General features: G+C 36.8%; 1 protein-coding gene across 7 annotated transcripts in view; it reads left to right on the top strand.

Annotated features, from left to right (window-relative positions):
- The window catches only part of kdm6a (lysine (K)-specific demethylase 6A), a 55,975-nt gene that overhangs the window by 18,197 nt on the left and 20,174 nt on the right, over window positions 1-17,604 (top strand). For 6 of the 7 annotated variants that reach the window (XM_051904970.1, XM_051904968.1, XM_051904969.1 and 3 more), the window contains 4 exons: window positions 603-723; window positions 14,423-14,477; window positions 14,978-15,012; window positions 17,080-17,173. In XM_051904970.1, coding sequence (XP_051760930.1) covers window positions 603-723; window positions 14,423-14,477; window positions 14,978-15,012; window positions 17,080-17,173 — 305 coding nt within the window. Of the gene's footprint in view, window positions 1-602; window positions 724-10,161; window positions 10,233-14,422; window positions 14,478-14,977; window positions 15,013-17,079; window positions 17,174-17,604 lie in introns of those variants that run through there. The other variant, XM_051904973.1, reaches the window with a different exon arrangement.

The following is a 17,604-nucleotide window of genomic DNA, read 5'->3' as shown; positions in this document are numbered from 1 at the left end:
CTTTTTGATTGCCTGCCAAATAGTCTCATATAGCTGCAGCTCATGTGAGAGCAATGCAATTCACAGGGAATAAAGAAATGATGATGAAGCTTTCGTTCCGTCATGCAGCAGTGCTCTCACGCACTGCAGTGCTCTGCAGAGAGCAGAAAAGACTGTTTGGAGGGGAAGGGAGGAGGGGGAATTGGGGCCATTGAGTTCATTGGGCCGTGGCTCAGTAAAAACACCCTCTGTTTGCCTGAGCAGACACTGTATAAGCAAGCAAAGCCCACTGCTGTGAGCCAACCACGTGTTGCAATGTCTGTCAGAGGTGGAGATCATGTGTTATGGTCCACTGTGTGTGTGTGTATGTGTGGCACTCTTGCAAATTTGAATGTCATACACTCAAATTTGCAATAGAGTGCCACTGCTAGCTTTTCCTTTTAAAGCATATAGACCATGCAATTTTGCTTTTGCTGCTTTTTCTGCAAATCATTTATTTCATATTTTAATTTCAGAGTTTTTCTTTGAATTGTAATTTAATCATTAAACATTAACAACATTGTATACATAAATTAATTTAGGATGTCCCTCCTTAAGGTTTCTTTTGTTTTTGTCTTCCGCAGGGCGATAAAGGCATTTCAGGAGGTGCTTTACATTGACCCCAGCTTCTCAAGAGCCAAGGAGATCCATTTACGACTCGGCCTGATGTTTAAAGTCAACACAGACTATGAGTCAAGCCTCAAGGTATGTCTGTTAACAGCTCTGCCTCCCTCTCTATATTACATTTATGCATTTTGCTGACACTTTTATTCAAAGCAACTTTATTTACATTTTATCAATACTTACAATCAAACCCATGACCTTAGCATTTCTAGCACCATGCTCTACTGTTGGAGATGAAGCTACAGTCTCTAAATAGGTATTTTACAATTCTGGCAGGGATGTGATTTTTTCCATATGTATACCGATTTCAGTATTTTCCACCCTGAAAAAAAAAAAAAATGACCCACGTCAGAAAAAATGGTTATATGTGATGTAATTATATAAATTTATAGCCTGATGCGCTGCATGTTACTGTAACAGCACTGTGTTTTCAGTTTTGATTCACAGTAAATGCTACTTTGCAAGTGCTATGTGTTTGAGTAGCTTATAATTGCATTTGGGAACCCAACATTTCATTATAAGAATCATATGGAAATAAAATAATATCAAATGTTTTTAAAACGAGAAAGCTTGTTGAATTGCACTTTGTTTTAATGGCTAGCATTTTTATGGGCTGAAATTCAACATGGTTGTATATTTAAGCTGTGAATATTTGAATTCCTAGGGCTGGTCCGAATACCATTTTTTGAGCTTCAGTGGTAATCGATACCGAATATTCAAAGCTTAAGAGGGGAGGGGGCTGAACATATTCTTCTCTCTAATTAAGGGAGCGTAACGAGTAGAAATATGGTGTGGCCCCTTTTTAAGAGCTATGCGCTCCCGGTTGAACTGTCCGCATCGTATGTGTGACTCGAGCACCTCATGTATGCGGGTTATTTCTGTTTTTCTGTTGCTCATTTAAAGTTATTTTCTTTATTAAGTAATGCTGTGGACGGCATAACATTTGTGACGGACAGTTACACAGGTTTAATGGGGAATAAAGCGCCAGTTGTGAAATGTCAGCCGCCTCAGTGAAGTCTGTCTGGTATCAATAAATCAAGCTAAGTGAGCTATCCCCATTTGCTCCGTACACAACGAGTTACAGCAGGAATCTCTGTGTGTCTGTCTGCCTGTTTGCATTTTGATTATGTCGAGAACCGTTCATCCAGTCGACTTCGCATGTGGCGGGTGTGTTGCTGCGGACCGAAGGGAGTGCGGTGTCGCATTTGGTGCAATGTGGACACGCGACACGTGCAGAATTAATAAACTTTTAATAAACTACAGAATGGCGAAATAAACTAGCTGAAAGCGGTGTACCTCATATAGGCAGGGCTTATATGCTCTGAGAATGGACACTGCACTAGTGATACAAAACACAGGTCTGTTAAGAGCAATACTTTTAATAAGGTACGTTTGAAAGAGAGAAAGCGAGCGCGCGCGAGAGAGCGCTTTCAGGACACGATAAAGCGGATTTTGTGAGAACCATGACCATAATTTGTCATTTTCATTCTATTGTTTACTCTATTTTTTTTTTGCTTGGTCAGTGTCGTTGTGGGTTTTGGTTCTTTTGCAGTTGTAGGCTGTCAGGACCTATTAAGATAACTAAAATCATTTGGCGAAGTGATATGGAACTGTAATGTGGTCAAGACCTGCCAGAACTATTTTAGCCGTGCGTTTCCCTGAAAATAATTGCACACCTTAGACCGTTGGTCAACCAATCAGATTCGTTCAGAATAATCAAATATTCGGGTTCAGCCCTAAACATTTCACACACAATTTCATTATTAAAAATTCAATAATCCATATTCACCTTTCAGATTTTACTTCCAGTATATTCATTCTGTTTAAAAATACAAGTTCAGTTTTCAGTCCACTTTATTTTTGTTTTACAAATTCACTTCCACAAATTCAGCGCCTCAAATTAGAAAATTCAACATTTCACATCCTGGAACTCTAGGAATACCAGTAGAGTACCGATTCATAATGTCCATCTGCTGTTAGTCAGCCTCACCAGCAGGTGGTGCAAGCGCGTGTTGACGAAGACCAGATCAACAGTTTAAGCAAGTCATTCATTTCATTCACAAAAACAGATTAAGGTGATACATTAATTCAATGTCTTCATGGTTACTTTCCCTGTGTAGCCTACATGTAAGCAGCTTTCTCTACCGTGAATGAGATTATAACATTATTCCCCTATTCTAATGAACAGATCAAACATTATATCTGAGGTAGATATATATTTATCTCGGTTTAGTTTCTTTAAATTTATATCGCGGTGCTGTGCTGCAGTACTGGGGGTTCCCTCAATACGTCATACTCCAGGATTCCCCTGCCGCCTGGACATTTAAAACACGTATATAAAAAAACTCGCACCTTATTGTGGATGTACGCTATACTAAATAGGTTACATGCAAGCAGATGGGCAAATAATGGGCAAAGTTTCTAAGCGTTTCCCAGTGAAATACTGGCATAAAGTTGGCTTGATGTTAGACGTTCAATATTCGCAAATTTAGAGAGCGTGTCTAAAGTTACATACGATATTGGTATACACGTTTCTAACTTCAGTAGCATTGAAGATGTACTAACAGTGGTATTCAGATAAGAGCCTACAACAGAAATTTAATAAAGTAATCAAATGTAAAATAATACTGCTGAATACATTAAATATCAACTAAACCTTATTACAACTACAAAAGTTATTCATTCAAGAGCACTGAGTGATTCATTTTTTTTTGTCTTTTGTTGTATGATTAAAATTAATGACAGACTGCAGCAGGTTCATAAGGCTGCTGTCACTTTAAGAGTTGCACGGATCCAGTATACTGTCACACATGCATTTTCTTTCTCAACTGTTTAGACATAACCAACTGTGTTTACGAGGATACTCGCCAAAACAGCATTTTTGTGTGTAGGCTATTTGACTGTTTAGGTCAAACCCCATACTGTGTATCCAAACCCCACAGTATATTTTGCTTATGCGCGTTCCATCGTGGCTTAATGCACTTTTAATAACACTGTTTAATATCAAGCACATCCTGCAGTTTAGCAACAGTAGACTGCATTTTACAACACTCACTTATTGGGGTGATTTAGATGTTAAGTTTGGCTTAGCAGGGCTCTACGCTAACATTTTCTTTAGGAGCACTTGTGCTCCTAATGAAAAAAAATTAGGAGCACTTTCTGATCAATAACAGACATTAACTTTCCCATTACAGGGTGATATTTGCCCCTTTAAATTAATTTCCTGGGGCATTTTTACCATCATAAGAGCATTTTTTTCTAAACTTATTAAATGTATGCATCATATTTTGTCAATTTCTTAAATTAAAATAGAAAATTTGTTTGACTGGCTTTGTTTAAAACTATTTTCACGAAATAGAGCAAAAACAGATAGTATTGTGGCTAAAATGTTAAGTCACTTATTATCAACTTGTTTATAGGATTTCAATAAGATCAGTAAGTACCACATTTGCAATCATGGCAATACTCAGAAACAGCTGCGATAGACGGTGTTACTGGTGTTCAGCAGCAACACCGGTTATATCACTTGCCCACCGTGACCGCGGCACCACCCCCAACATCGTTTTGATTTTGTTTTTATAGTAATAATAATCATTTAGTTCAGTTAGAGAATAGACACTACAGTTAAAACGGAACGCGTTTGCTCAATTCAGTGAGCCGAATGAGTCGCAGAACAGATCAGCAGCAGGAGTCAGATTTCACCTCACTTCACCCATTTCGCCTCACTTTTCTGAATGACAAGACGATGGATGCACATTTGATTGCAAAGTGAAATGTAAACGCTTTGCAATTTAAGCAAGTTTGTCATTGTGCTGTTTTGTTGTTGTGTTTTTTATTAAGAATAATAACGAACCCTCCCACCATTCAAGCAATTGCCGCTACTTCAAAAGTGAAAGCATGTAACGGTGTGTTTTTTTTTTTTTTTTTTTTTTAATTAATTTTTGGAGGCATTTTTGCCCCAAGCCCTCGTTAATTTCTGACCTTGCTTATGATAATCCAAATGTAGTGTTTCCAGTTAATTTGGAAAAATCAATTACGGTTAATCGCACAGCCCTAGTAGTCAGGTTTTCCTTTTTTTTTCTTTTTTTTCTTTTTTTTAAGCTTATCACATGCCTGTTCTGGATTTTCAGACACAAATGTTTAATCAATTCCATCCATGCACATTTCAGGCTGTATACTGTCATTTTTACTTCTGTTTTTAATAATATAACTTAGGGCTGGGCGATACAGCTAAAAAAAATTATCACAATATAATGTTTCATATTGATTGGTATCGATAATTATTGAAAACATTTTAGTAGAAATTTTTTAATTTAACCAATGCGTTTTTAATTAAGGCAAACAACAAATAATTTTTAAAACAAAGCTAAATAAATTGTAAACAAATCTTTCTTATACTTTATATGAAGATTAAATAAATGTTAAAGAAACTTACAGCTGCACAATTCTGGATAAACTGAGAATTTTTTTTTTTGTTTCAAACCGAGATCACAATTCTGAATGTCAACTAAACAAAATAACGTAATTTACTAGAGGTTCTGACAAAATATTAATTGCTGCAGTCTTTTTTTAAAATTTTAAATATATTTGAATTAATTATTTAAAAAAAAAAATCTGTATCTGTGGATGTATGATTCAATGACACACCCATAAATACTCTTGTTTCATTACTGGATGAATCAGTGTATTTGAAAGAATCTGTTGAATGAAGATTCAACGTCAAATACATTTAACAGTCACTTATCGCCACCTGGTGGTGAAACAATGTAATCGATTAATGTGTCATTTTCAGCACGTTCAAGTTTTTTTCAAAAGCTGATTTGCTCTATTTTGATCGATAACTTAGACAATAGTATTTATATCTGAACTATAAACTTATCTCAGTACTTATGTGATTAATTTGAATATTTTTAACACAGAAATAAAGATACTGTGTAAAGCACTGTTTGTGCAGCTGTTAATACCTACATGACAACTGCTCTCTCAAGACAATCTTTTAAGTAGATCAACTGTGAGACGTAAGGAAACCATGAAACTGCCACACTGACGAGCTGATATGTCCTTTTTTATTCACAATCTCCTCGTCGCCGACAGGTACAGCTCTCATTTTCATTTGTTTGTGTGTTTTGATTTCACGTGGCGATTGCATAACTGAACTCCACAGCAACATGTTTGCGTGTCACTCGTAGTGCATCTGTTTGTGATCCAGGGACGGAGCGAGAGTTGTTCATGCAACCGAACTTCATGTCTGTTTACATTTTAATGCATTTAAGTGCAACTATATTGAGAGTTATATCGAACATTTTTTCTATCGTTATCAAATAAGACTATATATATCGATACCGTTTTATCTCCCAGGCCTAATATAACTTTATTTACAGTGCAAGTCATTGATTTTTAAGGTGCTCCAAGAACTTTATTTTACTAACAGGCTTAATACAAGATACTGGCCTTCTGAATGTGCTTTTAAATATTGCGATATTGGTAGTTTAGTTCAGACTGTTAGCATTATCGGCAGCTCATTTGATCACCGAAATTACATATTTAAATGTTTTTTCCTGTGAAAAAAAAATTCTTAATGCCTTAAAATAGCTTGAATGTAACTCGACACCCTTGCTTTATTTAGTATACGCGGATCTATGAATATGATAATTAGCCCCGCCTCCACTGACTTGAACAAGCTCAGACGAGATCCACTTGGTCAACTTACTGAGGTAAACACTGCACATTGGTGTCGCTTTTTATAACGTCGGACACATAACTGTAATTAATATGATTAGCGTTTTGCTTGACTACATTATCAAACCACTAATAATGTGTTGCTAATGTTACACAAACCATGTTCACATTCACGATTCAGACAGCTGCCTTCTAACAATCAGTATCCTTAGAAATGCTTTGAAGAGCTCAGAACGTGGAGAAAGGCATATAGTTCATCATAACATCGTAATATGCATCATATACCGGTCATATTGCTAAATCTACCTAATTTTTAATATCAACAGAAAAAATATACCGGAATAACCTTTTTTTGAGACTCCCTCGCGTGGTCAGTTAATGATATGCTAAAGCCCGCTGGCACGTTGACGTGATTGGTTACAAGGTAGTTTGTGACGTCAGAAACACCAGCGATTTCAAATCGCGGGTTTGAGTCTGTCTTTGGTTTACTGCGGTTTTAAAGTGAAAATACTCAGCAATGGTGTTGACTTATGAATTTGCACATGCTTAAAGCATGTTAAAAACACCAGATAGACACATGAACAAGATTAAAAACTTGATTTTTTTTTTTTTTTCACAACAGGGGACTTTAATTTGTTGTAAATAGGCTATGTGCATGTGGTATTATGAGTCTTCCACATGGCTTTTATTGCAATGAAATCATTTGATTATTAATTTTAATGGCAAATATAGAAATTGTAATTGTATTACTTTAAGCTTAAACTTTTTCCTTTTAAAAAAAAAAGTAATTTTTTAAGATTAATTGTTAACATGCCAGAAATGCTATTAATAATGTTTAACTTGTTGTTTAACCTGGAGCATTTCTTTAATATTTGCTTAATATTTATTTGTACTTTTTTATATTGTAGAAATGTTTATTTATTGTTTGTTTGCTTGTACTAGGTTTATTAGCAGGCTTATAATTAGCTCTCCCAGTTTCTTGGCTTCTACTCTGGTCAGGGATTACAGTGCTGCAGGGTGTTTTTGGCAGACTGTAACTCTTTTGTAGGTCACTTGAGTCACCAGTGAGTCTTGACCTATGTTATGTGATTTTGTTCAGCTTCATGGTCTCAACTGTAAATACACTGGCATTAGTCTTTTTACTTATTTGTGTTTTATTGCTTTTTTTGTTTTGTTTTTGAACAATTTTATTGTCCTTTAATGAATCTTTTATTGACACCACCGAGGGCAGGGGAAACTTTTTTTTTTTTTTTTTTTTTTTTTTTTTAAATAATATAAATACATCTCTGCATGTTCTTCTAGTGTGGATGTGTGCATGCTGAGTAACCATCTGGGCTAAAGGGAAGACAACCTCTGTGCAGAGGATTTGATTTTTGAGCTTATTGACTTCCTCATCTTTTCGAAAATGTTTCCCTTGTTCCCAACCTCTCTCATCTTTTCTTGATCCCACTCCATGGTCTTAATGGCACCAGCAAGAACTCTGAGCCTTCAGTGCTATTAAAAACAGAGAATGCAGCTGTCGGCTTTGCTAGACTAACCATCACTTCAAGTGGATATCTGTGATGATTTTTGATATTATTGTGCACTGACTGATTTTTCAGTCTCATGAGGTTTATGACATCTAGTCTTCTATCGGATATAACTGTAAACGTTGCACAAAATTGACTGATTTGATTGTTGTTTTACTTGTCAGTCACAGTCTCTTCCTGTCCAAGTAGGAGGTTCTTAGAGTCTGACAGTCTGAAGGTATGGAATGCAATGCATTAGACATCCTCAGCCATCTCTTACTCTTCAGGGTATTGTGAGCCAGAGTGAGTGAGTGCTAATAAGTCGCAAGAACTGCACGTGCAGCACGTCCTTCCTCTGCTCAGGGGAAGGGGTGGCAGGGGCTGCTTGCCAGCCAGCTGAATGCTCTCTGGCTCCCTGTGTCCCACTTATGAGAAACAAAGCGGCAGCTCTGAAGGCAGGCAGTAGTGCTCTCTTTACGCTCCCTGCACTCTGTGCACTCTCTCCCGTGCGGCCCTGTACTCCTCGAGCGTAACACTCTGGTAAGTGTCTACCGTAGGATTACGGCTGCATTTTAAAATGTTATATCTGTAGCATTATGCATCGTAATTCAGTTTCAAAACCACCATGCTTTGTTTCCTGCAGCGTCATCCCTTTTGACAATCGCATTTGACAGAGATGGACTTGATACTCCGCTATCAGCATTTAAAAGTTTGATCACTGTTCAGGACTGTAGTCAACGTGTAGTTAATTTATATTTATGCATAGTTATTTGTGGGATTGTTAATTTTTGCTTCTTAGTTGCATGTAGAGATGTGCAGTATACCTGTGTTTTTTTTTCTTGTTTCAATATCTAATATTAAAACCAAATCATAATAGGCTTAATATTTACTTGTTACAAAAGTTTAACCTTTATATTGACCATAACTAAAATTGTTTATCGTCTATAGCATAATGATCATCAGCCCAAATTTCTATACTTGATTATCATTAGTTTTATTGCGTTCTGAACTTATTCAATCCTCATGGCTGAAATTGGCTTACTGCAGGTTCTTCATAATGGAGAGAGGATCTGGTAATTCATTCAAGTAGATTAAAGGGTTAGTTCACCCAAAAATGAAAATTATGTCATTAATTACTCACCCTCTTGCCGTTTTATACCCATAAGACCTTCGTTGATCTTCGGAACACAAATTAAGATATTTTTGTTTAAATCCGATGGCTCCGTGAGGCCTACATAGGGAGCAATGACATTTCCTCTCTCAAGATCCATTAATGTACTAAAAACATATTTAAATCAGTTCATGTGAGTACAGTGGTTCAATATTAATATTATAAAGTGACGAGAATATTTTTGGTGCGCCAAAAAAAACAAAATAACGACTTATTTAGTGATGGCCAATTTCAAAACACTGTTTCAGGAAGATTCGGAGCATAATGAATCAGCGTGTCGAATCATGATTCGGATCGCGTGTCAAACCGCCAAACTGCAGATTCGACACGCTGATTCATTATGCTCCGAAGCTTCCTGAAGCATTGTTTTGAAATCGGCCATCACTAAATAATTCGTTTTTTTTTTTTTTTTTTTTTTTTTTGGCGCACCAAAAATATTCTCGTCGCTACTACTAGAGGCTGTAATATCATTACCACAAACGATCCTGAGTGCTTGTGGTGTGATCTGCACCGCTGTTTTGACACGCTGCGCGGGATCACAATGCCCAGCTCAACATCATGATGTCTGTCAGCCATCGGCCCAACCCTAACTGTGATACTTTTTTTTTTTTTCATTTTTTTTTTTATTACTACTATGAAGTTCAAAAGAACAGCATATATTTGAAATGGAAGTCTTTTGTAACATTATAAATGTCTTTACAGTCACATTTGATCCATTTAATGCATCCATTGCTAAATGAAGGTATTATTATTATTATTTTTTTTTTTATAATTGTCTGTCTAGAAATGATAGGCCACTGCAGCATGGGTTGCTGTTATTTCACTGTTTCTCGACATAAACCGTGTTAAGATGCTTTGAGTGGCTTTTTATTTTTTATAAGTCGTCCTGAAAGCATGTTGGTTTCATTGAACTGTTGTAATGCCTGCTGATATGATGCATTGAATAGTCTGCCTCTTCTGTTTTTTCATCTTGTTTTTTCCCTATTTACTCCTGTCCCGATTTCCTGCAGAGAGCGAGAGTGTGCGAAAGCTTACGGCAGGAGAGAGCAGCGTGTCATCTCTCAGCTGCTGCCGCTGCTCTCTTGAATAGTAATCAGTATTAGAGAGAGAGACACACTGGTAATCCTGCTGCATTATCTACTTGCCAGTCGAGAGCCATAGAGAGAGAGAGAGCTAACGTGTAGGAAGCAGTTGGTCAATGGAGACCAGCTCAGCACAAAGGGCTTGCTATGGTCAGTAATCCGTGTTTTTGTTTGCTGGAGGATGTCTGTATGAAGCAGATAGGTGTGTGTTTGTATGTTTTCCTTGTTTCGACTGACAGCAGTGATGATTCGTTGGCATGTAAGTGTTGAGATTGTTAAATGTTTTACTTTGAATGGTAATTCATAGCAAAATTCTCTATTGGTTACGCCATTTTATCTTTCCATTATTGTAAAATATGAATTTGGTGTCTCTGTTGGTTATTGCCTGTTAATTTGACTTCAGTGATTGTATTATATTGGACAGGCAGGCTGTAAATGTGGATTGTTGGAAGTCTTAAGTCCTTTTGTAATCTGTCTCTGAGGTCTGTATGCTGGACATCAGATTCATGACATTGTAATGCATGGCCACGTTCCTCAGTTGTTGCTATGCTGGTGGATGGGTTTCCTCTAGGTGCCTCTGTGTTAAGACAGGTTTCAGTGCTTTATTTAATAAGGGGTAGAGGCTTTGCTTTTGGGCTGGTTTCTTGGTGACCTGAACAGCTGGTAGTTATTCATGTCAAAGGGTTCGTGATTAGTGTTGTGCTCACAGAGAGCGTTTCTATGCCCTGCACTCATCTTAATATACAACAGTAGCTGAACGATGACTGCAAGATCACATCCTCTTGACCTTGCTGTGTTTCCTCTCTTAAACAGAATAATTTTGTAGCTATATATGTGTAAACCATATAAAATAATGGCAGTATAATAATGGATACCATTTTTTTCCCACTTTCTCATTACCGAAATGCATCGTGCATTTTATTTATTTATTCTTTCTTTGCTGTAGTACAGGGAAAATATTGTAATATTTTAAATTCAAATAATCATTAATGAAAAACAGTACAATCATATTATAATTGTATAAAATTATGGTAACACTTTACAATAAGGTCTCATTTGTTAACATTAGTTAATGCATTAACTAACATGAATTAACAATGAGCAATATATTTTTACAGCATTTGTTAACTTTTGTTAATGTTAGTTCAAAAAATTGTTCGTTAGTTCACGGTACATTAACTAATCTTAATAGATACACCTTTTGATCTTAAATGTTTTAGTAAATGTTGAAATTATCAACTAAGATCATTAAATGCTGTACAAGTATTGTTCGTTTTTAGTTCTTGCTAACTAATGTAGTCAGGGCTCGACAATAAGGACTGCCCAATGGCCCGGGGCTAGCGTGAAAGACTGTCACTTGCCCGATCGGGCCAGTGCTGCATCTTCACAGAAGTTGATAATTTGCGCATTTAAGCCTTGCCAAATTAAATATTCAAGCGCACAAAGACGCAAAAGTACCAGCGTCTTTGTTTGGTATTGGCACGCCGTGTAATAAGTTTTGTCTGTTGAGTATCATTGTAAACACAGTCGGTTATGTCTTACGTGAACGTAAACGTGAGATATCCGTGCAAACAAATGACACACGTCAGTTTAACACAGAAAGAATAAAGCCATAGTTACTTTTTTTTTTTTTTATCTACTGTTCTTTGAATTTTCGGTCTACATCACTGTCTTCTGTGTATCAGAATAATTCCTCATGTCATCGCTTTCATGGTCAGACATACGGCTGGATCAGTGTCCTTATTTGCAAACATATTTCATTTGAAGAAGACTTGATTAAATATATGCGCATACACGGTGCTGGTTCATCTTTAGAGCACTAGAGTATGTGAAATATGTCCATAAAAACTTGAAACACGCTTACTCCAGTCCGTATATGATCTTTGATCTGCGTTGTGAGCGTTGTTAAATTCATCGCAGCATTCTGCACAGAAACCGTTCTCATGCGTGCTCCGCGTGTTGTTACATGTTGTTTGATTTCTTCGCTGTAATGCCATCTCATGTGGTTAAAAGAGTTCATTCTCATGAATGATGTTGCCTTCACATGCTCTTGTAATTATCGTGAATACAAGTTACCTAGGTAAAAATTGCACACGAATGCCCTCCCATTTCAAATGCAATGAGCTCGTAATCACGACTTCAGAAGTGAGAATTATCAAATTTCTGATAGCACGTGAAGGCAGCATAAATGCAGAAAAGTGCTCAGAACCAGATGACGTAGATTTGTGTATCTCTCAAGTCCTAGCAGCCAATCACGCACTCCGAACGCACGCTTCCCTGACTAATTCGACTTGCTTTTCAACCTGGAAGAATGAAAATGCTCACAGAAATAGGCAAAAATAACCAATTTCCACTTGTTGGTTAAATTTATGAGTGCTTTTAGTGTTTTCAGTAATGTGTAGCCTGTACATGTCAGTTCACATCTCAAAAAAATGTGTTTTGGAGTTTCATGACCCTTTGAAGTGACAGCAGCCTAATATTCCTGCTGCTGTTAATCAAACAAAAGACTGACCAACTTTAATAAGGGTTAATCTATATTTATACAGTAAAGACTATGTAGTGAGATTTCACATTTTGATTACCATTTCTGTACCTGAAAATCTAGCTTAGACCAACATGGAAAAACCTGAAAAGAAATGTTCATTTTTTTATTTGTATATGTTTGTTCTGTTGTATTTATTTGTGCTATTGCTCGTAATTGATTATTTGTTATTTTATTACTGACTGTAGCAATATTTAAAATTCATGAGTTATAACCTTCTTTATTAGGGTTATGTGTATCAAAAATAACTAAAACAATAACTAGGCCTATTTTATTTTATTTATTACTTTTTGTGTGTGTGTGTGTGTGTGTGTGTGTGTGGTGGGGCTACTAAAAATTTGAACCACTGTCCCAACCAGGCCAGTAGAAAAAATCCTTAGCGTTGAGCCCTTATTGTAAAGTGTTATCAAAATTATATATACCAAATTATAAACTATTGTAACTATTTTATTTAAATATTTTTTAACTATTTGAAAATAAAAATATTTAATAAATGAAATTCGTTAATTAAAATTATATTAAAACACTAACATGTAACCTTCCAATATTGTTCAATTAACTGAACATTGCATTAAAAAGATCAAATGAACAGTTGGTAATAAAATGAAAAACAAACAAGTGCATTACAGGTAACAGAACGTGGCAGGTCTGTTGCACTTACACTGCAAGACTTAATGCACTGATCTAGTCCTGTGTGTTATTACGATTGTCAGTCTCAACTTTGCCGTGTGCACTTAGCAGCATGAAAATAAAACTTTTATTCAAATTCTGAACGGGTTATATACAGAAACTATGCAAAGAGCGCAGTGCTAGCTCGCTGAATTAATAAACTCCTGTTACAATCAAAAAAATCTGTCTATACTGTACAATGAATCTCTTATGTCTTGTTTATACTTTGGTTATGATGAAATGATTTGTGAGCATGCAGAACTCGCACTCGCACAAACTCTGGCGTATTAAGTGTATTCTCACTAACTTGAATGCCTCTGATTGGCCATTGCATTCACATTCTCAAACATGTTTGATTGACTACAATGCTCAATGCTGCTACAAACTTTGATGCTCTTCACAGAGCGCTCTGTCACCTATTACAGGGTACCGGATTGACCCGGTGCTTGGTACTACCGGTACTAAAGAAAGGCTGGTTATCTTGACCGGTTTTGTAAGATTCATTTTTATGGATGAATAGAACCTTTGCAGCTGGTTAATACATAGTACTGAGCCATTTTCTGAATAGTTAAAAAAAAAAAAAAAAAAAAAAAAATGCGGTTATTTAACACAGCTGGGGTTCATAAGTTTATGGCCAATGTCCAAATGTACAGTGATCATTGTCTCACTAGATGTGGAGTCATGGGATAGTTTGATGGATGGAATTGTGATTGAGGTTGTTTTGGGAAAACAGTGATCGATGCATGTCCTGACTTTCTGTCCCTATTTCATAATTACATTTTATTATGATGTAGCTGTATTCAGTCAAATCTGTTTTTGATGGCAATATAACAATGGAGGTTGTGTTATTATTCCCATATGGCTCGTTCCATACTGTTAGATGCAGCAGATTTATTTTTGGACATGCAACTGCATTGGTTGGAAAAGAAACAGCACTTTAATTGTAGCCAATTTCATTTTGTTCCTTATGGGATGGGTTGTTATGTTGGTATTGTTTTTGGATGTAAAAATGATGTGGGCATATCCAACAGTAGGACTTCAGAATGACAATTCGGACAATAAAAATACCCAATTTCTATAAGCGTTACTAAGTATATCCAGTCTAATCAAACTTCACCTTGTCTTGCAGCATTTTCAACTGGCATTGATTGACTCCACACCCTGCACTTTGTCCAAAGCTGAAAGTAAGTACACTTCTAAGCATGTTAATTTTTATTAAATATCCTTTTATTTACCACTTGTATTGTCACATTATGCATGAGGGCTTTTTTAGCAGTGAAGACAAAGTGTTGTCCCCTTGATAGAGGATTTCAAAGGAAAAAGGTCGGCACATCTTTGCAGAGTCTTTCCTCAATTAGATTTTTCCTCTCACCGTCTCCATCCTGCCTGAGACTCCAGTTGCCAGGGAAACAGCATGACTAAATTCAGCCGTGTGTTGCCTTGCATACGGGCAGTAATGACATGCTTGAAGTGCACAAAGGGCAAGCTAATATTCTTCCTTCCCGGTGTCTGTACACCCATAAGCTTATTAACGCTCAAGCTGAAACAGTGAAGACAAAGACTGCTGGTTTTATTTATTTATTTATTTATTTATTTATTTTTTACCTGATATCAGTTTTGGATGCACTGATTCCATCAGAAAAGGATTTCCAGTATTGATGAGTTCCTCTTTTTGCCTCCACAGTTCAGTTCCACATCGCTCATGTATATGAAATTCAGGTGAGTGTTCCCCTTTTTGTAACGTTTTATTAAAAAGTGCAGTTTCACTGACACTCATGTTTTGGGGTATAATTTTCTATCTGTCCTGTATATTAAAAGACCACAACAGTGACTGTTTGCTCTGACAGAGACCTTGATGCCTGGAGTAATTTCCCATCTATAGACCTTAGTCAGAGTAGATGAAATATTTAGTTTGAAGGAAATGAAGACAAGGCTATGAGGGATAGACAAAGTATTCAATCTGTAACATCAAATATTTAGATGGGAAAAAATGTAAAAGAAAAATCATTACAATTACATTCAAACTTGTGTATTGTATTAAATTGACCACAATTCATTTCATGATTCCAGATGTTTGAAGAATCGTATGTTCTTCAATACAAACATTATTAAAGAGAAAAAAGGAAATATGGTTTCAGTTACGTCTTGATTTTTTTTTAAATAACATTTTAATGTAGTAATGTAGTTATTATAATCTTAACCCTTATTAATAAAAAAAAATATTTTTATTAATGTAATATGTTTTAAGTAATCCACAGCCCCATGGTTGAGAATCACTGATTTAATGTAATAATGCAAGACACCTAAACCCCATTTGCTCCCCGGGTGCCACAATAAAAAATGGCTGCCCGCACTGCTCCGGGTGTGTGTCCACGGTTTGCTGTGTGTGTGTTCTCTACTCACTACTCATAATGTATGTGCACTGGATGGGTAAAATGCGGAGGACAAATTTCGAGTATGGATTATCCTTACTTGGCCTTGAAATGTCACTGTCACTTTCACTTTTCACTTTCAATTTTTTAATGGTTTTCTTTATGTATATATTTTTTTTAATCAAAATTGAAAACACATGCCATAATGCAGGGATGGCAATCTCCGGTCCTGGAGAGCCACAGTCCTGCAGAGTTCAGCTCCAACCCTGATGAAAACTCACCTGCCTGACCTTGATTATCTTGTTCAAGTGTGTTTGTTTAGGGCTGAAGCAAAACTCTGCAGGACTGTGGCTCTCCAGGACCGACGTCCGCCACCCCTGCCATAAAGCATTGCAAATGTAACCAAATCCTACAAGTCCTACTTGCCATTATCACTGTTTTTATGCTAAAATCGGCTTCTCTGATTAGTAAAACTTGCGACTTCTGCTTCACTTGGAATTTGGCAATTAAATATGATTTTAAAAACTCCCAGCACCCTGCTGTTGTGGTCTAAAGGCCTTGTAAATGAATGATTGTAAAGGAAGCAGGCCCTAGAGCTGACAGGGCTGTGGTGTTGGTCCTGGGGTTTTCTTTTGCTCACAGTTTAGTGCTCCTGCAAAAACTCATGATTGATGGATTTTCTTCTAGGGTGCAACTTTGACGGGTTGTGTGTACAGCTGACCAGTCACCACACTGCCCTCCCATTTTTGCTTCAAATTACCTTTTAGTTAATCTCTGTTATGAGTGACAGACTCCTGTCACACAGTCAGTCCTCTCTATTCAACTAACATAGTTCTTATCCACCTGGTCTTATATTGAATTCAATTTGAATACAATTGAATTAAATCTCATACAGATTTTAAAACTTTGCTATAAGCAGTGACTGCTGCATTAACCAGCCAACCAACACCCATGTTTTACAATGGGTTGATTTTATTGTCCACCATACACAGAGGAGATTGCTTTCATGTTGTTAGACCCATGTGTGTTTGGAGTCGTGTTGCTCCGGTCGGTCAGCTATGGTGGTCAGCCATCAGCTCCAACAAAGATCTGTGTCAAGGTCGCTAAGAAAAACAAACACTTATTCTGAGAGGGCTTCTCAAGTTACACTGATACAGAGCATGTCTGTGTTTGTCTGACTTGTTAAGTCTAGTCTGGCCTGGACTGACCCTCCCCCCACATCTGTCTGTGTGTTTGTCTGTCTCCTCCTGCGTCCCTATGTCTGGCCTGGTCAGTGTCCAGTGTGCTTCCTCTCTTCCTGAGACCGTACATTGTGGTCAGTCTGATGAGGCCCTTTGTGTTAAACCAGAGGGGCCATAAAAGCGCCGACCCTTTTGTCTGTTAAAACATCTCTCCTCTTTCTGTTTGTCTGCAGAAGAAATACCGCATCGCAAAGGAAGCTTACGAGAGTCTGTTACAAACAGAGAATCTCCCTGCACAGGTGAAGGCAACTACGCTCCAACAATTAGGTGAGTGTGTTTTACTTGCTTCCTGCTTCACGTGGTTCTCACAGTAATGGACTACCTGGGAATATCAGGGAATTCGAGATTTGCATGCCTGGAAAAGTCATGGAAAAGCCATGATTTCTGTCATCAGATATTTTTCTAGTTATGCTCTGCTATTAAATATTTCATCAACTGGAAATTACTCTTAAGTGAGTGCAGTGTTCAAAAATGATTTTAAAAATCCCTATTCAGTAATTACAAAACTGCTGGGAAAGTTACGTAAATTCATTAGTCAATATGTAAGGGAACTAGGGCTTTATTTTCAATAGTATGTTTCTTATGTATATTTGTTGTTTGCTGTGATTTGAGCTAGTCAAAGAATGAAATCTACACATATTCTGCACAGATTTTGATTTTTTTTTATTTGTATTAGTGTTCAGACAATCCACACTAAG

The sequence above is a fragment of the Ctenopharyngodon idella genome, chromosome 9 (assembly GCF_019924925.1).
Source record: "Ctenopharyngodon idella isolate HZGC_01 chromosome 9, HZGC01, whole genome shotgun sequence".
Lineage (NCBI taxonomy): Eukaryota > Metazoa > Chordata > Actinopteri > Cypriniformes > Xenocyprididae > Ctenopharyngodon > Ctenopharyngodon idella.
This window is presented reverse-complemented; position numbering and strand designations above follow the sequence as displayed.